Source organism: Lactuca saligna, chromosome 1 (assembly GCF_052625555.1).
Source record: "Lactuca saligna cultivar CGN05327 chromosome 1, ASM5262555v1, whole genome shotgun sequence".
In the NCBI taxonomy this organism is placed as follows: domain Eukaryota; kingdom Viridiplantae; phylum Streptophyta; class Magnoliopsida; order Asterales; family Asteraceae; genus Lactuca; species Lactuca saligna.
In genome coordinates, this window is record NC_136417.1 from 14496828 (window position 1) to 14523370 (window position 26543).

At 35.6% G+C, this 26543-nt stretch overlaps 1 protein-coding gene and 1 long non-coding RNA gene across 2 annotated transcripts; both read left to right on the forward strand.

Moving 5' to 3' along the window:
* The first annotated feature begins 18420 nt into the window (after positions 1–18420).
* On the forward strand, positions 18421–19154 carry LOC145048373 (uncharacterized). Its single transcript, XR_013682815.1, has 2 exons — positions 18421–18654; positions 18832–19154. It is a non-coding gene; the product is annotated as an uncharacterized LOC145048373 (long non-coding RNA).
* Positions 19155–20071: 917 nt separating this feature from the next.
* Positions 20072–20526, forward strand: LOC145002861 (uncharacterized). The gene is made up of 2 exons (XM_078962049.1): positions 20072–20283; positions 20367–20526. The coding sequence occupies exons 1-2, from the start codon at positions 20072–20074 to the stop codon at positions 20524–20526; spliced, it is 372 nt and encodes a 123-aa protein (XP_078818175.1).
* The last annotated feature ends 6017 nt before the right edge of the window (positions 20527–26543 follow it).

Sequence of the window (26543 nt, forward strand, 5' to 3'; positions counted from 1 at the left end):
GTCCCAAACATTTTCCATGGTTCCAACATTTTAATGGTTAAGAGAATATAAGATTGTTCAACTGTTCATAGACAGTTTCATAGGAGGTTGTTTAGGGATTGTACCAAACAACGTATTGAATGCTGATCGATTTAGATGTGACCTTTGAATGGTTCTATTCAGAAGTTACCAAAACAAGCTCATTTATTCTAATTAAGAGTGGCCGGAAACAGTGGTAGCATTGTCTACAAAAACTATGCCCTTCACAGTTTTGATATTATTTTGTAGGCCATCTTCTTTGAAATGTAAAGCGTTAAATCGTTATGTTTGTTTTGATATTTTTTCATATAAATAAATTTGGTTTGTTGGTAGAATGTTGATGAAGTTGTATTATCTAAATAAATGGTTTTGTTTGCTTTAGTATCTTGAAAGAATTGCACATTTGAAGTGTGTTTGGAAATAAGTGTTTCAAAGTTTTTAGGATTTTTTTTTTTTTTTTTTTTGAAAAAAATTATTTGAAAATATGAACTTAAAGCTTATTTTAGAACAAGAAACTCATAATTTAATAGCTATTTTAAGTAACGTCTAAAGAAAATATTCATACCCATCATAACAAAATTACTATGTTGCCCTTAAAGAAAACTCGTGTTTGATGTTATTTTATATAATTTTATATATTCAAAAAAAAAAAAAAATACATATACTTTTATCATATACTTCTAAACAAATAAAAACTACTATTTCCGACGCAAAGTAAAAGCTACAAATTCTAACGCCAAACTATAGTTCAATTTTTTTTTCAAGCATACACTTAGGGGATGTCTGGTTCACATGTTTCAAAAGAATTTTGAGGATTTGAAATGTAAATTCAACTAAAAATTTGTGGTTATTGTCAAAATCATTGGATAAAGGCAAAGATTTTAGGTTTTAATCTTTATGTATTATTATAAAGATAAAATTTCTGACACCTCTTTATTTTAGTTATAATTCATCAAATCAAAACATATTATCATCTTCCTTACGCCCTAACTATTCATATCCACCCCACCCCACTGCTTCCACATTATCATATAAGCCCATGACCACCCCATCCCACCGCTTCCAACTTACCAGACCATCCACTCCCATATAAGCTACCTCCCAATCTTATCCTACCCACTCGTGTTGGTAATTTTAATATTATCAATATATTTTAGTTTAATTATAATTAAAGTCGAGACAAGTTGAGTTTGGTTTATTACCAGAGACCGGATGTGCGTGGTTCACACTTAGAGTGTTAAATTTGAACTCAAGTATTCAGGGTCACCCAGTCACTTGGAATGATGTGGACATTGACCTTTGTTTCACTCCTCTTAAACAACTTGTAATCAATTCCACATGTACTAGTCCATATTGAAATATTTTAAGTAACTAAAACGAATTTAAGTAACGGAAATTAAAATTAAAATCACCCAACCCATCTCCCACAATGGCCTATGGTATACCGTGTTCATCTTCATGGTCAATCCTCAAACTTTACACCGCCCTTAATTTTTAAAATCGATTTGGTTTTGTAAACCTATTTTGTATATTGATTTGCTATTTTAGACATTAAATCTCTCTTTAAATCTATCACACCCTTAGCCGGTGGTGGAAACGCCGAACCGCAACGACATGGTATGTTTGATTATCCAAATCACAGAGCATAAAATGAACCACATAATTCCATGCTTCTTGTCCTTCCTTTCAACGATCTTCTATTGTTTCGATTTCCTAAGAATACATGGGTTTTCAAACGGTCAACATAATGTTGGTGAGTTCACATGTTTTATATATTTAAAAGTATTATTTGATATACGATCTTGGTTTATGAATACACAGACATTCGAAACTTTTTTTATCACTATAAGTTTCTAGGGAATATTTCTTTTTCTTATATTTAATTCGTAACTTGTCAAATTCTCCTATAATATTTGATTTGCTTATTCCATCTTTCAGAAGGGATTTGGTTTATACACTCGATTAGTTTCGAGTAGTTATATATATATATATATATATATATATATATATATATATATATATATATATATATATATATATTTCTCTTCCGTACTTATCTTATAACTTTTTCCTTTTATCAAAATAAGTTTGTTTTTCTTATCTTTTCATACTTTAATTATCTCTAGGCATTCTCCTCTAGGTAGTATAATTAACGGCTTAAGTTTGATGTGCTAATCTCAGATTATGCTCTTCGATTTGTAACTGGAATGCCGATGATCACAAATAAGATGTGAATAGCCATGCAAACCCGCACGATCCATCAATTAATAACAATTAATAACCTCGAAATGCCGATTATCTCTAGGCATTCTCCTCTAGGTAGTACAACCTCGAAATCTTTTATCATCTCAAATTTGACGTGCCGGTAAACCACACACGATCCATCAATTAATAACAATTTTCAAGTTATGCCATCATAACAACCTTATAGTCCCAAATTAGTGTATTGGTTAACCACACACGCTCCACTAATGACTCATAAACATTGATGTGTGTTTACATGGATTAGCATACAATTTCACATTTTTCCTAAAGTAACTAGAGTGAGATTTTAAAAAAGGTTCTATTACTTTATATTATTATACTTTTAATGAGGTTATGTCCAATCGAACCCATGACAGACATTTTATAGGTCGTTTCCTTATACCCCTGCCCCTCTTAGAGTATTGCTTCGTGAATGAGGTCTACTATAGATTCGACTGACACATGTTATACATATAGTATTAGACTTTTAATATATATGTATAATGGTGTATTTTAAGCATTTTAAAATATTGTTCACAAACTAATTATTAAATATTTTAATTAATTAAATCAATTATTGATCTAAAAAATAACCTTTAATTAACCAAGTAGTTAAATATATTAAATTATGAGGATAATTCAAAATTCAATATAATTAGGAGATCAAATTACTAAGTTAAATATTTAGATTTTATCCAATTAAAACATATTTACTTATGCTCTGATACAATTGATGGGTCTTGCATGTAATAATGCGGAAAATCATTATACTCTTAAGAAAACATGTGACCTAACAGATGTATGTCATAACACTATTAAAGCAACTTACTCTTGAGCAACAAAACTTATAAACCCTAGATGAAATCGAAATTCACATTAAATGGAGGGTTGCATACCTTTTTTGTAACGCCGAGTATTTTAGGTAAATTCCTTATTTTTTTAAGTGTTGGTTTATCTTGCATCGAGACCGCGTATGTTGGGCATAAATTAGGTACGCTGGGCATACCTTGAAGAGCCTTGGATACGGGGTTGGCCCCCAGGTACCCTGGGTATGCCAATGGAACGTTGGGCGTACATCAGCTAGGGGAAAACCCTAATTGTTAGGGTTTTCACCATATTTAAACACCTTATGTGCCCAGGATCTCTCCTTATCAATATCTATTCCCCATTTTAACCACTATCTCGAAACCCTAACCCATTTCTCAAGATATTGGCACTTCTATATATTGTGGTGTTTGTGTGTGTGTGTGTGTATTTATGTGTGTGTGTGTGGTGCATATTGAAGAAGAAGATATTGGATTAGGTGTCTAAGCCCATAACTATAATTGGTATATAATTGAAATGATAGTAGCACAATCTTTTTGGGTTGCCCTCAAGACTAGCAACTAAACATGATGTTATTTAGAGATAGAGTTTTGATTTATTGTTTGACTAATAAATTGAAATAAATATTTTGTTAATATATTATGAAAATAGTATATTAATTAGAAATAGTAATATGTAATTAATATTTAATCAGAAATTAATTAGAATTAATTTTGGGATTGAATGAACTAATTAAAAGTGCAGGTACTGAAATGTAATTGTTCAATAGTTGAGAAAGAGGCATTACAGAACCCTCTATACGGGTAAGACGGTTTCTTGAAGTCTAAGGGTTTCTACTAGAATTGTCCTAGGTGGATAAATAGGAAATCGGATAATTACCTGGTTTAAGATGATATTAGATTAGGGCTTATCTAGGGTTTTCTGATTGCACTATAAATAGGGCATAACTCTATGATTTTCGGCCACTTAATCCTTTGAAGAGCTAGCCAAAAATTTGAGCCTCCCTCCTGTCTCTCAATTGTCTTCCTTTGCTAGTGTTAGGTATGAACCATCAGAGGCATGACATTTGTGATGCTTGCTCTCAAGGCTTCATCAACACAAGGATTTGCATTGTTATTATTATATAACAATCTAAGTATGATTCTCCTAACCCTAACTTTGTATTTCAAAAATATGCTAGTATGCTAGGGTTTATTTTGTTGTTCAAGTTGTATGTTCAATTAGAGAAAACATTGATCATTTTTTAGGGTCTCATGCACACATATGATTTATATGTTTTGCATAATACCCATCAGAGGTATCAGAGACTGGTTTAGTTTTCTATTGAATTGATACAATCATTAATCTTGAATGAGAAGAAGCAAATAGAATCGTCATTTTGTTCCGCCAACACAACGTGGTGTTCTTCCACCATGGCGTGTTGACCTAAGAAATCATCTAAGCACGATGTGGTGATTGTTTATCACAATGTGTTGGACAGTCAGATCCACAAAATTTCGTTTTAAAGATATCTTATGAATTGATTAGGATAATTACATTTAATAATGTTTTAATTGTAAAAAACTGAATATTTTTTAAAGTAATTTGATATCCTTATCTTGAATTCATGATTGGTTTATTTTTAATTTGATATCCTTATCTTCCACAACAACAAGGCATCAAAAGGAGATTTAGTCCCAAAAATGGCAACCTAAGTTCAATAACCCCAAACTGATTCATAAAGCTCCAAGGGTTAAGGTCTCTGGACCTCTTTGAGTCCAGATCCAAGGCACAAACTCGAAGAGGGACCATTTGCTCCACATAATCACTCTCCAAAGGGGTTAGAAAACCCTAACTCTAATGATCAACACCAAAACTAAAGGATGTTCGAACTATTACCTCAAAATGAAGTCTCTGAACTCTGGAACTGCTAGAATCGCACCTTCCCTTTGGTCTTGTTCACCTCTTTCTTGCTAAACCAAAGGTACAAGGATCAAAAGTGACTTCTTCTTCCTCACAACGATTTGGCTCACTTAGGGTTCTCTCAAGGGATGGGTAGCCGCAATGAGAGGCTATAAGTGCCCTTAAATAGGCTCCAAACCCCGGGGTTAGGGTTTCATTAAACAGCATGGACTTGCCGAGTCCGGACGTGATTTCGGATGAACATCCGCGACCCTACTCGGCGAGTCTTGGCTCCAACTCACCGAGTTCCTCCAAAAACTCCAAAATAATTAAATAAAATAATATACCTGGAAATCCGACTGTTACACATATTCAAATAAAAGCATGTATTGGGTCCGCAGATAAAAGATTGGGTTACCCTTGAGCCACAGTATGATTTTGGCTTGCCTATCGGTCCCACAACTCATATCTGGCTTACTCATGAGCCCACAACATAAGTTTGGCTTGCCCTCAGCTAGTATCTGGAATGCATCTGAGCCCACAGTATAATTCTGGCATGCCCCACCAGGCACCAGGCCCTCAACTCATATCTAGAATGCTACAATACCCTTAAATCCTCAGTATGAATCTAGCATACCACGCGATCCACAGCTCGTATCTGGAATGCATCTGAGCCCTCAGTACGAGTCTGGCATGTCCCACCCGGCCCTCAGCTCATATCTAGAATGCTCCAGGGTTTTTTGGATACTTCATGGAGGTTAAAACCCATAGAGCATGAGGAATGTGGAAAGTCATGCATATTAGGGTTTACATGGTGTAACGCTAATGTAGCTACACTATATAAGAAGCCCTTTGGTTCAAGAAATCGGGACCTAGAGTGTGTGTAAGAGTGTGGCCGATTTTGTGAGTAAAGGAATCCTCTTAAAAGTCTTCTAAGTGTTAGTGGTGATTTGTAATTCCACTTGAGGAATTCGTACTATTGGTGCTAGGCTCTTAAAGCTCCAAGCAATAAGCTACAAGAAAAGGTACGTTATCTAACTTGTTTTATTACCCCAAGTATCAAAGTTTTGTATGCTAGTTAGGGTAATACCTTGGAAATTGAAAGTTTGCATGTATAATAGAGAAGACATAGATCCAAGGTATTTAGGGTTGCATGTACACCTTAGGAGTGTTAAAATGCTTAAAACCCTACAATATGTCAACAAATAACAACATATACAGATAAGTACGTAGACAGAATCATAGCTAGTCCTACCAATCTACCAGACTAGCATACTAATAACTAGCATAATCATGCATATCTATTCCATACTCAACATATCAGCAAATATTAGGTTATCAAACCAATAGGTCAGCCTTGGTACCTTCGACCCGTAAGTACAGTAAGGAAAAATCACCTAGCAGATTGAACACAACCAATAGGACCGACTCCGAATCTCACAGAAAGAATCACTCGCTGCTGGCTCGCAAGAATACTCGCGCTAGCAATCACAAGTTAAACATCCATCAATAATCGGATCCGACCCACACTAAGTGTTCAAACTAGGGTAAAAGATATTTTTACACTCTTCATGACTTGGCCCCAAAGCTAAGGCCCAATTTAACAATCCAAAAGGCCCAAACATGCCCCAAAACATCCCAAGGTCAACACTAATCAAACTTTTGGTCAAAGTCAAAGTCAACAACCCATGTAGACCAAACACGTCGTGTTGGCCCTTGGACACGCTGTGTTCTTCCGTCTTTCAGATAATCGGGAAAACCCCAGCCAATACGCCGTTTTGGCTTGCAAACATGATGTGTTTGCCCGATATTCAACAACTTAATACAATAAGCTGTTTTCTCTGATACCAAGAGCTCCGAAGCTCAGATCTAGCCTCTCATGTGGTCTAGAAAGATAAAGTTTCCAAATTTATACATTGGAACTACCCAAAAGGTTCAAAAGTCAATCCATAAGCTTAATAGTGCAAGGGGTTAACTAACAATCACTTAATCCATCAAGAAATATCACCAAAACATAGATCTGTCTTCCTTGAGCTGGAAAACCATGGAAAGTTGCTAACTTTACGTTCATGGATGTCTAAATGAAGCTCTTAAGCTTAAAAATAACTTAATAATTGACTTAATGCATGCAGGACACCAAAACTCTCATAAAGCTTGCACCTTTATGCTGAAGGATACCAAAAGAAACTCAGATCTGAAAGAACAAGCCCTTAAATGACCTAACTAATCCATTAACCCAAAGAGGGACCTAAGGCACAACAAACTAGCTATGAAGAGTTCTAAACATAAGACGAGATGCAAACTTGATACCTCAGAAAGCTTCCCCACAAGATGATGATTCTGGAACCAAAGCCTTTTCCCCAAGCAAAGCAACTTCAAGATCTCCTCTTCCTTCATAAAGACCAAAAATGAGCACCAAGAACTTCTTACTAGCTCAAGAACACCACCAAGAGACTTAAAGATCGATTTTAGGGTTTTAGTGGTAATGGAGGCTGGTAAAGAGGCCAACCATGAGGACGTAAGACCTTTATATAGGGCGCAACACCCTAAAAATTAGGGTTTTCTCTACTAGTAACCAACATGTCATTTTATGGAACACACACACCGTGTTGTCCATAATGAAAGCCATGTTTTTTTATCCATACACGCCGCTTTGGTGCCTCCAACAAGTCGTGTCGAATCCTCAGAAGGTAATTATACCTAAAGTTGCTCCTGAAGTTTTTGGGTGTTACAAATCTCTCCCACTTAAATTAGATTTTGTCCTCAAAATCATTCCACCCAATCTCCCCTACCAAACCGACGATCCTGACTGAACTCCTTGAATCAGAAAAATGACTGGGGAAGTCACCCCACTCTTTATACCTCCCGTGTTTCTGGGCTAAGCATTAAAGATGATGTAATAGTCCAGGTCAACAATTGTAACGCGTTTTGAACTAATAAGAATGAATTATGTGAATTTATGTACCTTATATTTAATTTTGATGATATAATAAATTAAGGATAAAAGTAAGCATCAAAAGTAAAAATCTTAGATAAACCCACTATCTATGAAGAAAGTTGTAGTGGTCATAACAAGGATTCTGGAGATATAAAGAACGCCGATATCCAAGTTATAACGAAGATGTTATGACTTGTCGAAGTTTCGCGACGGAACCGGCATGACGATGCGTGACGTAAAAAGTGAGTTTACCATAAAGTGCTTTTTAGCCTTAGAAATCTAAAGGAAAGTCATAGTATTTGTTAAACCGAGACCGTGCATAAAAAGAATGTCCAAATCTGACTTCATATGATGAAGTTGTGAATTTTCTATGATTTGGCATAACAGTATGCAGCCCGAAATTCGAATTATAGATCGAATGATATTTAGCCGACACAACCTAAATGAGAATTGAAAATGTTGTCGATAGTAGTTCACCGGTAAAAAGACAGACAAAAACGAACGTCGGATGAAGAAGTTATGAATTTTTAATGAATTTTTCCTGTCCAGGCCTGTTAAAAATATAACTTTAAAAATAATGTCAGATTTAGCCGACCGAGTCTAAACAAAAGTTGTAGAGCACGGTCTCACCTACGCGTGGATATAAAGAACGTCAAAAACAGAGTTTGTATGCAAAAGCTATGAATTTTTGAAGTTTGAAAAAAAATCAAATCTGAAGCCGTACGCCAAGCGTACGAGGGTACGCTTAGCATACTCGGACTAGCTTCGACGCATATTAGTAGCCTTGACACATCTGCTCGGAAATCAAACCAGTGCCACATTTCATGGTACGCCCAGCGTACTTGAACATACCTAGGTACGCTAAGCGTACCATAATTTACGCTCAACGTAATTCAAGGCTTCAGCCACCTATAAAAGGGGTGCGAGGCTGCCCCTAAATGTTTTACAAAATTTTCATATTTTCACCCTCTAGTCTCTCTTAAGCTACACTAAAACCCCTCAAAGCCTAGGGTACCTTCGTAGCACCAGAAGAAAGCCCCGGAGAGACCTAAGTCTTTGAGAAAAAGAGTTTTTCGAGTCAAAACTCTTCCCCCGCAGAGCCCAATTTTTGAGCAAACCTCCGGTTTCATCGAAAAAGATTGTTTTAAGGAACGAAGTGTTGTCCAATCACCATATTATAAAGTGAGTGTATAGTCACTTTTATCTTACACATAGATATGAAGTATATTATATAAATACGTGTTATGTGTATATATATTGTTTGTTTGTTTATTTGAGATGGATGTTGAATGAATGTTTTATACAAGTTTAAAATGATTTAAACTGTATATGTATTTTTATCTACAAATATATCGGGTAAAAGATGGATTGATGAAATAGTTGATATGTGATGAAATAAAATGATGAGAGGCCTTGAAGTTGTCGATGTTCCAGTCATCTAGCGGAGTATAGATGACGACCACGGACCTTTCTAGACCGTCCAGTGGAATGCTAGCAGGCTCACAACCTGTAAGTGTTTGTGAACGATATGTTCACCGATATACTCCATCCCCCTCATGGTTTCCTTACAGACGTATATGGCTGAGGAATCCCCTTAGCAATATTGTCCATCCCAATGACGATCCTTAGGCTAGGTCCCTTAAGATAGGTGTTTACGGGATGTAAAGTGAGGATAACATGAATGGATAATGATGGTTATCGTTGGTTGATGAAATTAATAAATTTATTGTTCGTTGATGAAATTAATAAATTTATTTATTGTGGGTTGAAAACATTATATGCTCACCAGGCTCCCAAGCGTGACCCACTCAACTTTCTGTATTATAGGTAGTGGAACAAGAGCATAGTTGGATGATGACGAGGGATTTTGGATTATAGGCCAGTAGATGTAAATAAATGTTGTAAGGCCTATATTGTGTTGTTTATGCTTTTGGGTTTTGCTCCATGTTTAAACGAATTAGGAGGATAGGGTTTGCCTATCCTCAGCCTCCATCAGTTCCTTCAAGCCCCAAAGAAACCCTAATCACTCTCCTCTATTATTGGGCTAGTTTTGGTGTTCCTTGAAGCTAAAGGAGGAAGAAGGAAGAAGAAAGAAGCAAAGATCAAGCAAGCGTCTATTCTTCACCCTAGCACTCTTCTGGACCTTTCTAAGTGTACAAGACTCAATTTGTTGAGATGACAAGATCTAATAAAGTTTGCAACTTTATGAATCTCTAGGTCATTTGGAGTATTTTGTGCCATGGATCTGGACTTTGGTTGGGTTTTTGGTCCATGCATGAGATTAGGTTATAAAACCCTCATTTTGACCTAATATGGGTTCAAGACATGTATTGAACATACGTAGCCAAGGAAGACCACATCCTGGTGACCGATTCTATTTAACATTGACTGTTGACCTTGAGGGTTGACTTTTGACTTATAGACTTTTGTTCAGATAATGATAGGTAGATTCTTGCCTTGTGTGACTATCTAGGTGGTGTAGCACCTGTTGTGGGATTTTGAGAGCATGTTGATTTTTGAGCCGATTTACAAAGTAAGTTTCCTCCATTATAGTCATGGGTTGAAGGCACTAATCTCGGCCCAATAGATTATGTTAGTAGGATGATAGTTATCTTCATGACAATTTCATGCTATGTATGTTTATGCCTATTGTCTTCATCACTTTCACTGATATAATTGTATGCTTAGATATAGGGGTGAAATAGATCTAGTACCGGTAAAAGATACCGAAGAGGGTGAACTAAACCCAGTACCAGTTGAAAGATACCAAAGGGGGTGAAATAGACCGAGTACCGGTTGAAAGATAACGAAGGGGGTGAAATAGACCTAGTGTCAGCTGAAGGATACTGAGGGGGAGATGAAATAGACCCAGTACCGGTTGAAAGAGACCGAAGGGGGGGGGGGTGAAATAGACCTAGTTATGTTTTGACTGTTATGTATATATGGTATGGGGTATTTTGGGAGCTCACTAAGCTTTGTGCTTACAGTTTTCAATTTATGTTTCAGGTACTTCCAGCTTGAAAGGGAAGGGCCCGACTTAATCACATTGCATCTCCCTATGTTTTCTGCATTATGTGATTTTAGGATGGGAACTCTGATTTTATTTCACTATATACACTCTCGATTGTCATGATTATTGGATGTTTTGCAATTAATTTAAAATGATTTTTTTGTCTAAAATTTTTAGGATGTTACATTATTGATGAAATCCTGGTCTATTCCATGACTCATGAACAACATGAGGAGCATCTAAGACAGGTGTCAGAGACCTTAAGGAAGGAGAATTTGTATACGATGTTCTCCAATCATGAGTTTTGGTTGCGCGAGGTGCAGTCTTTGAGACACCTTGTCAACCAGAACGACATCCTTGTCGATTTGACCAAGGTTGATGCAGTGATGAGGTGGGAGGTTCTGAGGTCTCCATATGAGATTTAGAGTTTCCTTGGGTTGGCAGGTTACTAGTGGAGATTCATTCAAGATTTCTCCAAGATAGCGGTCATTTTGACGCGGTTAACGAAGAAAATCGTCACTTTTCGTTGGCGGCCTGAGCAACAGGAAACTTTTGAGACTCTAAGGAAGAGATTGTGTGAGGCACTGATTCTGACCCTGCCTGAGGATGTTGAGGATTTTGTGGTATACTGTGATGCATCAGTCATGGGGTTGGGTGAAGTATTGATGCAGCGGGGTCATGTGATCGCTTACACTTAAAGACAACTGAAGCCTTGTGAGACGAACTACCATACGCATGATTCAGAGTTGGGGGCTATGGTTTTCACCCTTAAGATTTGGCATCATTACTTATATGGGGTCTGTTTTACTATTTACATGGATCAATGTTAACATTTAGATCATCTGAATCTGATATGAGGAAGTGTAGGTGGTTGGATGTCATGAATGATTATGATTGTGAGATCCTTTATCACTCGGAGAAGGCCATTATGGTGGCTGATGCTCTCAGCCGCAAGATGGATACCACCCTGATCAGGGATGTGTGTTTGAGGATGACCGTGATTACCCCACTGTTAGAGCATATCCGTGAGGATCAGGTTGAGGCTATGAAGGAGGAACACCGGAAGAGTGAGCGCATAGTGGGTTAGGTAGCTTCCTTTGATTAGATAGGCGAGGATCATTAACCCTTCATCAGAGAGTTTGGGTTCCATACTGCAATGGTGTGGGGTACATCTTGATTGCAACAAAGATGTACAGAGATCTCCGATCTGATTATTGTTGGACCTGCATGAAGTGGGATGTGGCCTGGTATGTGGAGAGGTGCTTGACTTCAAGGCCAAGTACGAGCGACCTCACGAGAAAATGGAGTTGTTAGGTATTACCGTTTGGAAATGGGAAGAGATCACGATGAACTTCATTACGAAGTTACCATGGACAATGTGTGGAGTGGATTTGATTTTGGTCATTGTAGATCGAGTAACCAAGAGTGCGTATTTTATCCCGATTCAGGAGAGTATCTCTGTGGAGAAGATAGTAAACATCTACATCCGGGAGTTTGTGACACGATACGAGGTACCCGTTTCAGTTGTTTCAGATAGGCATATTCAATTACTTCCAGGTTCTAGAAGAGATTTCATGAGGATCTAGGTACTCGTGTGTATTTCAGCATGGTTTTCTACCCACAAATTAATGGTCAGAGTGAGTGGACTATTCAAACTTTGGAGGACATTCTTTATGAATATGTATCAGATTTTGGTGGGAGTTGGGATACTTATCTTCCTTTGGTAGAGTTTTCATATAACAACAATTATCACGCTAGTATTGATTGACCTCCTTTCAAGATGCTCCATGGGAGAAAGTGTAGGACCCCGATATGTTTGGGTGAGGTTGGCCAGCAGGTGATGGGAAGTACGAAAGTGGTACTTAAGATAACGGAACAAATTCAATAGGTTTGTAGTAGATTTCATACATCATAGATCGGACATAAGAGCTATGCCAATAGATGCTGGTCGGACTTAGCGTTCCAAGTTAAGGACATGGTGCTCCTGAAGGTGTCACCTTGGAAAGTTGTCATCAGATTCAGGAAGCGGGGCAAGCTAGGCCCCATTTATGTTGGTCCTTTCATGGTTTTAGCCCTAGTGAACAGGATTGCATATCATTTGGATCTATCTGAGGAGATCAGTTAGATTCATAGCACATTTCGTGTCTCTCAGCTGCAAAAATGTTTGGTTAACAATATTGTGGTGGTTCCGTTGAAGGATATTCAGGTGGATGAGCTCTTGAATTAAATAGAGAAGCCATTAGTGATCCTAGACAAGAAGACGAAGACCCTTCGAAAAAAGGTTGTGAAATTGGTAAAGGTGCAATGGCAGCACCAAAAGGGGTCAGAATGGACATGGGATCCTGAGGAGGAGATGAGAGAACATTACCTAGAGTTGTATGTAGATGCGAACTTCGAGGACAAAGTCTAATTCAAGCGGAGGATAGTTGTAATGCCCATTTTTTAAGGTAAATTCCTTTTATAAGTATTTGTTTATGTTGCATAGAGACCATATACATTGGGCGTAAATGAGGTGCGTTGGGCATACCACGAGGAGCCTTGGATACAAGGTTACCCCTGGTACATTGGGCGCATGTCAGCTAGGGACAAACCTTAATTTTTAGGGGTTGCACCTTATTTATGCAACTTATGTCCTAAGGCTCTTTACTTATCATCCTCTATTACCCCTTTTGAGCACTATCTTGAAATGCTAAAGCATTTCTCAAGAGACTGTCCCTTGTGTGTGCTTTGGTGTATGTGTGTTTGGTGCATATTGAAGAAGAAGAAGCCTTCTAGAGGAGCATTAAACAAGTTGGAGCTTGTAGATCCAGGGTTTAGTCACTCTTTTCAGCTTATTAAAGGTATAAAGTCTTAACCTTGCTTATCCAATGTCTAGATCTAGAATTGGTTGAGATTTTAGCATATTTTGATCCAATGAATGAATTCTTGTGATTAAATGTTACTCCAAAAGTTATAAGATGTTTATTTGATGTTTCTGAGGTCCTTAGTGCATAAAGTTTTCATCTTGTTGGTTGTAGAATGCTAAATATAGGGTTTGAGTCTTCTTGATCCATGTAAAGGTATCAAGATGGTAACTTTATTGTTTAAGACGTCCGTAAAGGCCTAGATCTGATAGACGGACATTAGATTTGAAGCATTAAGTGCTTAATAAAGTTGTGGTTGGATGGGGCGTACGTCTACCTAAGTGTACACCGAGCGTACGCGACTGAAGCCCTGATGTTTCTCCTACGAAGTAGTACATTGAGTGTACATAGTTGGTATGTTGAGCGTGCTCACTAGGGACCATTTTTTAAGCTTTTGGCCTTATTGGGCTTTAGGTATTAGGCAGTTACTGGGCTTTAGGTATTCAACCAGTATTTTGCTTTAGGTAATGGGCCATTATTAGGCTTAGGCTTTAGGCTTTAGGACCTTTAGACTTGGGTCATGGATTGAGTGACCCATTAGGGGAAAGGGTAAAATGGTCTTTTACCCCTTGCATTTAAGAGGGTAATCTGAACCATTCATAGGTCATTACTATGAGTATAGATTAAGGTTAATGGGAATGTTTTGTGTGAGAAGCCATAGTAGCAGCAACCCAGGAGTGTGATTTGGAAATATTAACAAAAAACTCTCAAATTAACATTATAAAACAAAATTTTTGATTTTTTTTATAAAAAAAATAATTTTCGTTTTTTTTAAACTGCAAATTTTTTAAACTTTTTTGGAAAGCATAAATTTTTAAAAATTTTGACTTTTTTTTTTTTTTTTTAAAACTACAATTTTTTCAAAAAAAAAAAACTGCAATTTAAAAAAAAAACTGCAATTTAAAAAAAAAACTGTATTTAAAAAAAACTGCAAATCTTTTAATAAAACAATAATTTAAAAAAAAAACTGTAACTTTTTCAAAAAAACTGTATTTTTTTTCTAAAAGACTGCAATTTTTTTCAAAAAAAGTGCAACTTTTTCAAAAAAAACTGCAATTTTTTTAATAAAGGTGCATTTTTTTAAAAATATAATTTATTTTTTAAAATCAGTAAATTTATATATAAAAAAAAAACTCTAATTTTTTTAACAAAAAAAAAAATCAACATTTTAGGTGCTTATATATTCATATTTTTTCAAATGAATATATGCATATTTCTTGTACTATAATATTCGTAAATAAATCATAAAAAATCTCATTTTTATTAACCAATCTATAAAAATAATAGTACAAGTATTTTATTCGATAAAAAATAAAATAAAAAAAATAAAAAATGCTATGAAGATTCACAATGTTATCATTTCGTCATATCATGAATTTCATATTTTCTTCAATTTATGACTTTTGATCTCTTCAATATTTTCTACAAATTCTTCAAAATCTACAAGAAAATTAAAAAAAAATTGATTAATGCAAGAACACTCACAAAAATGCACATGCATATATCATATAAGATTTATATGTGATTCAAATGTGAATTACATGTGATTTAAATGTGAATCACATGTAATTCATATATGAGTTACATGGTATTTATATGTGAATCACATGTAATTCTTATGTAATTCACTTGTGTCTACATATGAATCACATGTAATTCATATGTGAATCCCTTATGATTCATATGTAACTCATATGGGATTCACTTGTGATTTACATGTGAATTACATGTGATTTTATATGTGAATTACATGTGATTCTTATGTGAATCACTTGTGATTTATATGTGAATCACTTGTGATTTATATGTGATTCACATGTGATTTATATGTGAATCACTTGTGATTCAAATATGAATTACCTGTGATTTACATGTGAATCACTTGTGATTTACATGTGAATTACATGTTACTTACATGTGAATCACATGCAATTCATATGTGATTCACTTATGATTTACATATGAATCACATGTGATCCATATGTGAACTACATGTGATTTTTTTTCTATAACTATATGAGATTTGATGAATTCCAAAACACAAATTCAAAAATAGCATACTAAAGAAGCAGATGGTGATTATTAATGCACTATATAATTAGTTTATGTCCAAAAAATACTATAAATATTAGAATGTTTGTAAAGATTCTTTATATCCAAATTATTAGTTGAAAAACTAAAAAAATACAAAAGTACCCAAAATATTCAAGAACCCCGACAACCTGATCAACTAAGTCATCAACAAATAACAACTGATCATTATATGACATTGCTGCAACTCCCAACTACAATAACTCTTAAAGATGTATAAAATAAGATAGGAATACAAATTGTTTTACTATTGAATTGTTTATATATCTAAAAAAGAATAATAAATAATAAAAATGAAGTTTTGATTGCTGACCTCATGGCTGGGAGGGCTAATATGGTAAATGCAGAAATTATGAATCAGTAAAGAAAATGCTTCAGGGCATAAGAAAAGACCTTGGAAACATGACATATATGTTTAAACATGCAAACAAATAAGCAAGATTTCATTTATTTTCAACAAAATTTTGTTGATTAACAAATGAAAAATAGAATCACTTACAATTTAAAGCTAAATCAGGATATGTAATAAGAACTGGCTTCTCTTGATATCCATATATGGCAACAGAAACAAATCCACTGGAAGTTTTTACAAGGTGTTATCAGAAATTAAATTATTAATTTGTGTAACAATGAGAACATGAATTTAAGATATATATTCAATTCAAATTAGTACACAATGAATAACATGAATCCCCTTTCAAAGAAAACGGTGGATTCATGGAATCACAGATTACCTCAAATGGTTTAGGACAACATAGTAGTTGAGTTTCTTCATTGGTGTCAATACCTCAATATGCTGCAACCATAACCATTTCAAACATTTACAAGATATCTCTTTTTCAATGATTTAGGATCCTTTTCTTTTAATTCGATCAATCCAGATAGCTATTATGACTTTCTTTTTTACTTAATCTTAATATGGACACAATGTATTAATAAGTTAAGTAAAAGAACCAGGATTAATGTATCAAGACACTAACATTTAACATATTTGATGAATATAATGAAGATTTATCCAATCATACATACATCACTATAAAAAAAACAATAACTCAAATTTCAGCCACTTTAGGTAGAATGATATAGTTAGTACCTATGTGATGACTTTCTTGGCAACGAGTTCATCGACATTTTTGATGTTAACTTGTACAAAAACCTAAATTGGAATTGGTTTATCATTCATTAAGTCAAAGTGAAGTTAACATGTGATATTTCTCATTGAGGCATTTCATCGAACATGTTGAGTGCAAACAAATATCTATATTTTTCAATAACTCATGTGTCTATTTTTATACCTACAATTAACACAAGGATTTAACTCTTTATAAAAAAACATATTGACTAAACAGGTTTAACTAAACGATTAGGCAAAAAAATTCATAAAGGTCAAACAAAGGTCAGGAGTCAACAATAGAAACAAATGATACCTAAATTTTGATCGACAAGGGATCATCTTCTTCGTTCAGGTCTTCAATCCACAGTGGAGGCCGAGATGAAGTCGACAATTATAGTGTACTTTGGAGAACGATTTGATGGAGGATAAAATGGTTCAAAATCAAAGCATCTTCACTGGAGTTTTTAATATGAAGAACCTGAAATCAAGGAGTTCAGCAACAATGAAACTTCGATCGTTGGGGGATTTCCAATTTCATATAGATTGATGATCAATGATGATAGTTTGATCGATTGGAATCCGGAAATCGACGATAAATCATGTTCGTTGTTTATCTTCACCGTATTCATGTGAGTAGAAGCAATTTCATAATCAAAGGCATAGAATTTGATGAAGGATTAAAGGCAATTCTACGGAGGTGAGTCATCGAAGGTTGGATCGTAGGTTTGAGCGAGAGAGGAAAACGGGGAGGAGAGAGAGAGAAATGAAATTTTATTTTATCAGATATTAGATTTAAGAAATAATTTAATTATACTTTTATTCCTATAATACCCTTGACTGGATTAATTAAGATATCATTCCTTCTTTCTTTGTCTACTTATTTACAAAAACATCACCTTACATCTCGACCCTTCATTTTTTTGATCCAACGTTCCACCTTTAGTTCTCGGGTTCTTGGGAAACTTTGAGTTTTCAAATGATCCTCTCTTTCTCTCTCTTTCTCTCTCTCTCTCTCTCTCTCTCTCTCTCTCTCTCTCTATATATATATATATATATATATATATATATATATATATATATATATATATATATATATATATATATATATATATATAACAGGTGGGTCTTCTTTGATTAGTTCAGCTTGAGAAAACAGGTGCGTGCAGCGTGCCATTACGATTTTGACCTTACAAAATGGGAATTTTCTCTTGGAGATGCCAGATGGGTTGTGTCACCAAACTGTAACAACCACTTGCCAACTACTAGAGAGTTTCGAAGGTCATTGCCAAGTACAGTTGACTTTAACATTAAAAAAATAAAAAAACGCATATAATATTAGCAATTTTGATATGGGTTTTGAACATTCTTCTTACTTTAAGCACCCTATGATTAATAATTTCCATTTTATAAAGCATTGCTAGCTAATATGTATTTTCTTTTTGTATTAGGGTCTTCACCAATTCTGGCTGATATATGTAATCCCTCCATCAAAGTATTCAAGCTTTATCTTGTCGAATACTTGTATAAGAAAGAATGTCCGTAAGAACCTCTCTTGTGATACTATTCTTTTGGGCAGCTCTCACCATTGTCACGCCTATCCTTGTTCGCATGTCCTCATCAGATTATAGCGGTATGTATATTCAAAATATTGGCAATTATACTCTTTTTTTTTCCGATTAATTCCCTAATTGTCTGGATAAATGATTTTTAAAAAATATTAAGAAATTGATATCAGAAACGTCTGTATTAAGTCACATCTTGTCTTCATAAAGTTGGACACATTCATAATTGTGTATGATTTGTGTAGATAAACTGGAGGAGGTTGAGGGGATGACTTTCTTGCCAAGAAGAACACTTGTATCTATCGCAAGTGCACCTGCACCAGCACCAGCACCTTGCGGTTCTGGTAGAGTTGAAATTGCAGTAATGCAAAGATACCCGAGAAAAGCTTTAGTGAAACATTGATCGTGATCAGGTTATCTGCAGCTGGGTGTATATTTTTTTTCTCTTTTTTATATATGAGCAGTTATTCAAGTAACGATGTTTGGTAAAAGGTGAATGAGCTAGCATCGAATAAGAATCCTGTACCTACCATATCACGATCTTAATTTTGTTGTTTAATTGTGAATATTTGTTTAGGTGTACTAACATATTTAATCAAATAACCAAGCACAATCGAATTGTCTATTTATGTTTTGTCGCTGCATTTACATTCACAATGTCAATGATTGAATGGGTGTAAATGATTGAATGGTAAACAAACACAAATATAGTAGGTATTATCATCAAATCACATTTAGACTCATGGGTATGGGTAGCCAACGCCGTTGAGGAGCCGGACCACCTCCACAACGCCGTTATTGCCAGAGGAACACAGCCCTTGTTTCTGGTTATGTTATAACTCGTTGCAATGGTAACGTAGCACATCGGGAGAGAGCAACCAATACGGCCAAATTTAAAAAAAAAATAATAATAATAAAAATAAAAAAAAATAATATATTTTTTACCTTTAAAAACATACATTCTTACCCAATATATCTTCACACTATTTTTTTTTTCTTTCTCTATATTTTATATAACTTCAATACCTCTTCAAAAAAAAAAAGTATGGATTCATTTGTCTCATCCTTAGTGAAGATGATATCTTCATCACCATGATTACAAGTATTATACTAACAAGCACGATGTTAAATACAAACTATGAGGAGGTGCACAAACATCTATATCGCGCTAACTTTGCGGATAATTATACCTACAGGTTAAAGAATTTCAAAAGAAGGTTTTGTTTGCGTAAGAATATGTTTGTATGGGTAGCCAACGCTTTGAAAAACAAATAGCATTTCTTTTATTTTTATACATATTAGATATATCTTTATACAAAATAATACATATTTTTACCTATTAAATATATGTTTAGGTATTGTTTTTTCCAATTGAGATATGATGGTAGATGTAGATAAGGATTCACAGGGTTGCAAAAATATGTTGCGGCAATTCGTTTGATGGTTTACGGGGAGTCACCCGATTCCATTGACGATTATATGATAATGTATGAAAGAACTGCAAAAGAAATTTTGTATAGATTGTCAAAAGGTGTTGTTGAAACATTCGATGATGTTTATTTGCATAAACCTTTATTGGATGATATGCAACAACTATATGCGGTACATGAAGAAATACATGATTTTTTCGGTATGCTTGAAAGCATTGATTGCACACACTGGAAATGGAGAAATTATCCACATGGAGAGGATAGTATGTAAATGGTCATCATCGAGCGCCTACATTGGAATTAGAAACCGTTTTTTCCTAAAATTTATGGATTTGACATGCTTATTTCAGGGTTACGGGTTCCAACAATGATATCAACATTCTTGATCAGTCACCAATATTCAATGATATTTTGCTAGGAAATGCATTTGATGCTCATTTCATAGTGAATGTAAACGAATATAAGTTTGGGTATTACCCTGTGTATTCTATATTTGTGAAGACATTGTAACACCAATGAAACCAAGAGAAAATTTATTCAAGAGAAAACAAGAAACAACATATAAGGATGTGGAACGTGCTTTTGGAGTTCTAAAGATGAAGTGACACATAGTAGAACATGCGACACAACCATTTAAGATAGAAACTTCATGATATATTATGTATGCATGTATCATAATATGTATAACATGGTGGTGGAAAATAAAAGACAAAATATTACACAATATATGTTAAAAGAGCCTACACACACAATTTCAAATAGGTTCAGCAAAATATTTACTTAGCGTCGTTGATATTCAAGATACATAAAAACCTAAACAACTTTAAGAAGATTTTGGCGGATTATATCTACAATGGTAACGATGATAATGAATAGTGTATTTTAAAAAAAGACGTATATTTTTCGACTTGTAATGTCTTTTTTCAATTTAAATATTATGGTTTATTTAAACAGTAAGTTTTATAAAGTTATATTTTTTTTTATAATTATTAAAAAACACTGAGAGAAAAAAAGGAAAAAAATGATAGACATGAAAATTATTTTGTGTTATAAGATGGTGACCATTTCTTACGATGATATTATAATATGCGGACGAAGATATGGCATGTAAAATGACAATTTTTTAGTGTTATAACATGAGTTCATACTCATCAGTCTTATATTTTTCCTAGTGTTATTGTAGGGATGAGCATCTGGAACGGGCAACTGTCCGGAACCGGTATCGGAACTAGAACTCGAACCCGATGGAACCAGTCGAGCCAAGATCGGGACAATATTCTTGTGAATTTTTAGAACCGGGAACCAGTAGGAACCGCACCCGGTAGAACCGACAAAAACCGGTAGAAACGACAAAAATCGGAACCATATGTTGCTATTTCTCGATGACCGGTTCCAACATTGAAGATATGACAAAAACCTGTAGGAACTAGGAACCGGTAGAACCGGCGGTCCGGTTCGGTTCATAATTTCAGCCGACTTCGGTTCCTAGGCCGGGTCTGGTTCGGGCAGGTTCGAGTCGGGTCGGTTCCTTTGCTCATCTATATCCCTATGTTATGTTATTGTAATGAGTTTGTTATGAGGACATGATTGGACAAATTTTATAGAGTTATTTTTATGATAATTAAGTATGAACAAGAATTTGACGTCTTTTTTACAAAACTAGAGGTCGATAACAAATCATTATATGTCCCACTATAGAATTGCAATTTTTGTTTCACATGTCTCAATCATTATCTAATGTAGAACGTGTTTTGTATATTAGAGAATGTTTAAGCATAATGGTTTTATAGTTTGTTGGAGGTCTTTTTGTATCTTTCTTGGATGTTTAAAAATAAGGGTGTAATTGTTTGGTTCGAATAAGAAATCAAATTTTTTAATCCGTATACTTGTCATATATTATATGATGACAACGGTTATAAGAATAGTTTGATAATATAAAGTTTCAAAATATTCAAGAAACAAGTTTAAAAGAATACGATTATTATTTTTTTAACGGTTTGGTTAATGGTTAGAAATTCAATTTATCTAGCTAGTTGGATCTCTTATGTCCGGGTTTGAACCCAGAACCTTCAATCTAAGAGGTTTCCACCTCTACCAAATGTGCCGGTGCTACATTAGCAAAGAATGCAATCCATATTGTCAAAGTTATGAATGTTTTTTGTATTTTTAGAGAGGAAGGGGCTATTTGATAGCCTTTTAATTTGTAAATTAAGAGACAGAGTTTTAAAAATTTAAATTTAGATAGTTTGTTAGCATCTTATATTTTGCCACTTAATTTTCCAAATTCCTCTTAAACCTTTAGATATACAACCATGTTTGAACTTTAAAAAACCGTGACATCATTTTGTGCCCAAAAATTTCAATGCTCCTTTTCTTCAATCTATTCTTCACGAGACCAACACCCACTTCTCCCTCTTTGAGCTGCCTCCCTCCATAAACAAGGTCACCAACAAGTGACAACCCCTACAACATTGTCAATGGCGAATATCATAATGGATTCTTATTCTTCGTCTTTGTTGTCTAACTTTTATCCTCCCCTCAAGGTCCCGAAAAAGCTTCACGGTGAAAATTGACAAAAATTGTTGGAACACTGTTGGGTGTATATTATGCACCTTTCTAACATGTTTCGTATCCTTTTTTGCATTGCTTTTCAATAATAAACCATGCATTTTACTTGCTTTCGAAACAATTATTGGTGCTTTTTATTTCCATATTTTTGATGTCATTTCAGGTGGTTCCAGAGGTTGGAGCTAATTCGAAATGGTGAAAAATTGCCATAAGCAAAATTGCAGAATTTTCAGAGCTCAAACGAAGAAATCAAGATTTCATCATAGAACGTGTGACACGAGTTTTGTCAATTTAGGCATAAATTTCCAAACATGTCGTGTCCACTCTGATTCGTAGTTTGTCATTTTAGTATAATCCGACACACGGTAGTGTCAAATGAAAAATTGGTTTGTATCAACCGGTTATTTCGGTTCAATATAAGCCAATAAAAATCTAACTCTTAATCATGCATAAGTGAGACCACATTGTAACCTTGTTACATTTAAATCACCTCTAGTAATGAGGGCATGATTTATATATATGTTTATAGATATATATAAATTAAGAAGCATGTTTATATAAGTTAGCAATTTTACTTTAAAAACCATACTTATATGAGTTATATATACACTTATATATATTGAAAATCATGCTTATATAAATTAATACAAGTCAACACAAGTCAAAGAAGTGAATTAAAAAGCATGAATTACTACTTACAATTGTGATTTCGGTATTTGGAATCAAATCACAATTAGTTTTCGGTTTTGTGGGGACCAAGATCACATGTGACCAAAATCTCTTCCTAGAAGAATCTAGGACCGAAATCTCTATCATTGAGTGTAAGAAAAGTGATTCCGGACATGGTAGACTGAAATCCTTCCCACTTAGGCCGAAAACCTTCTTCTAGATTAAGATAAGATGCCTTATCAATGCACTATTACACTTACCAATGTAAATTTTACTTCACTGACACTTCTTATCATATCCTCTTATCTCATTCCATATATATATATATATATATATATATATATATATATATATATATATATATATATATATATATATATATAGGAGTAGGATCAAATGAGAACACCTAAAAGGTTGAGAACGCGAGAACAAATCTAAGCCTTCTAAAATTTAAAATCAAAGGTTAATATTAACGGGTCATTTATATAAATTCTGAAAGTTATAGGATTAAACTGTAACTTCCTAATTACCTAAAAGGGTACTATAGTCATTAGGTTTTATCTTATTTTTATCAACTCCTAAAATCTCTCTCTCTCTCTCTCTCTCTCTCTCTCTCTCTCTCTCTCTCTCTCTCTCTCGTTTCCTTTAAACCCGATGCAAGCCACTTCTTTGTAAACTGTCAAAGAAAAGGGAAAACCACTTCTTTTCCTTTAAACCCTAATCGATCAAGGAAAGGGAAATGAACGAAGGAAGATGGCGAGAAGGAAGCACGAAGGCTCGCAGGCGGCACGAGTTTTCGTTGATCGATTCTGTTGAACAGATCGTCTACGAGGGTCGACGAGGCCGAAGGGAAAGAAGATAGGAAGAAGCATCGATGAAGACAATATCTTCGTAGGTCGTTGGTCGATAGGAAGAAAAGGGAGAGCAAGGGGTGAGGCCAGAAGATGTCCGATAAGTAATGACAGGGTCACAGGTGGGGTTTTGGTGGGTATTTCTCAACCGTAGAAAGTGTGAGGTGCGATGGGGGAAACGATCAGTGATAACAGCTTTGGTGACGGTGGTTTTGCAGCGAGGGTCGACGGGAAGGAAGGGAAAGGGTCTCCAGTAATCTCCTTGCACCCTCTTCTTTGTTATTTGGCAGCTAACACGAAGGATGATGAAACAGGCAGAAAAATGGATCAAAAGGTGTTTGTTTGATTTTTTTTTACAGGAAAAATAAGAAGGAAAATGGGTGGGCGTTGTCTCTATTATTCACCAAAAGAAAACTCCATCTCCAGTGGTGTCTTTGACAGTTCACGAAGAAGGAAAAGAAGGAAAAGAAGTGGTTTTCCCTTTTAATCGGAAATGACATATTAAGGTTAGTTGATTATACTTTTTTCTTGGTGGATTTTGATTTTGGAATCGCAGGAGCAATTTGAAAAGTAAAAACAAAACACATTCTTGACCGAATGGCTGGGAAAGTTTGTGAATTGCCAATTTTCTCCAAACATCATTGATTTGTTTACAGGTCTTCACTATGGCAGATACTCTAGAGTTCATCATTGATTGTTTTTGTATCTTCAAGTGATCCATCACTACCTACCCACCAACACCAACCACCATCGGCCACCACCATCACCACCCGCCTCCACCACCCATCACTACCGCCCGCCACCACCAACAACAAGCACTACCTACCACCTATCACCACTACCCACCACCACCAACCATTACCCATCACCATCACTACCCACCATCCACCACCACCCGCCATCACCCACCCACCACAACCACCACCACCAACCACCACCGGCCACCACCACCCATCACTACCCACCACCACCAATCACAACCCACCACCAATCACAACCCACCACCCATCACTACTCAACACCCACCAACACCACTACCACCCACCATCCATCACTACCCACCACCCGCCACCACCATCATGACTAACCACCACCCATCACTACCCACCACCCACCACCACCACCACTAACCACCACCCTCCACCACCACCCACAACCATTATCTGCCACCCATCACCACCACCACCCACCACCATCACTAACCACCACCACCCACCACCCATCACCACCACTACCACCCGCCACCACCACCAACCACCACTCGCCCACCACCATCACTACCCAACCACCACCAACGGCCACCACCACCCACCACCACTACCTATCACTACCCACCACCCGCCACAACCACCACCCATCACCACCACCACCACCACCAACCACCACCCATCACTACCCATCACTACCCACCACCATCATCACCACCCAACCAGCACCACCGACCACCACCACCCACACCCACCCACCACCCACCACTATCACCGCCACTTTCAACCACCCACCCGTCACCACACACCACCACCAACCCACCTCCACCACCTGCCGCCACCACCCCTACCCCCACTTAGAAAGATTTGTTATTGTGTTTTTGATTCAATAGTTTTTCTCTTGTATATAATCACATGTGACTATATGTATCGAGTCACATGTTATTATATGTATCGAATCATATATTATTTATATGTTATTAAATACATATAATCACATGTGATTAAATATACGTGAAAAACTAGTGAATCGAGAATGAAAAAATGTATATTGTCCACGCAAATCATATGTAATTAGATACATGTAACTACACGTGAATATATGTATTTAATAAAATATTATTTACGTGGGTCGTATTTATTTCATGTTTTCGATTTAGTAATTGGCATCGTGTATTAAATCACATCTGATTATATGTATTTAATCACATATGATTTACATGGACAATATTTGTTTTCACATGTTGATTCAATAATTGTTCATGTATATTTGATTACATGTGATTATATATATTTAATCACATATGATTCGTATGGAAAATATATATTCTTGCGTCTATTCAATAATTGTTCTAATATATATAATCACATGTACAATAAGTGTAGCTTAACATACAGAGTATTCTAATGAAAACTGAGCTTTATTCGGGCAAAATTCTGACTCGGGATCTTAGGGATTCACCAAAGACTAAAACTAAGGGAAATCTAGAGCTAAAGCAGAGAAAACTTGAGATAGAAACAATAAGAAAGGTGTGGGAATGGATTGAAGTTTAAAGGGTATCTATAGAGGGAATTTTGCCTGTGCAGCGCGCACTTGGTTGGACATGACGATGTAGTTCCATCAATCGTGTGACACATGGTGAATTACGGGCAGAGTGTTAGTGCGCATGGCACACTCTATCATTGTGCATGAGTGTACGGTAGGAAATTTTAGGCTTAGACTGTTAAAATC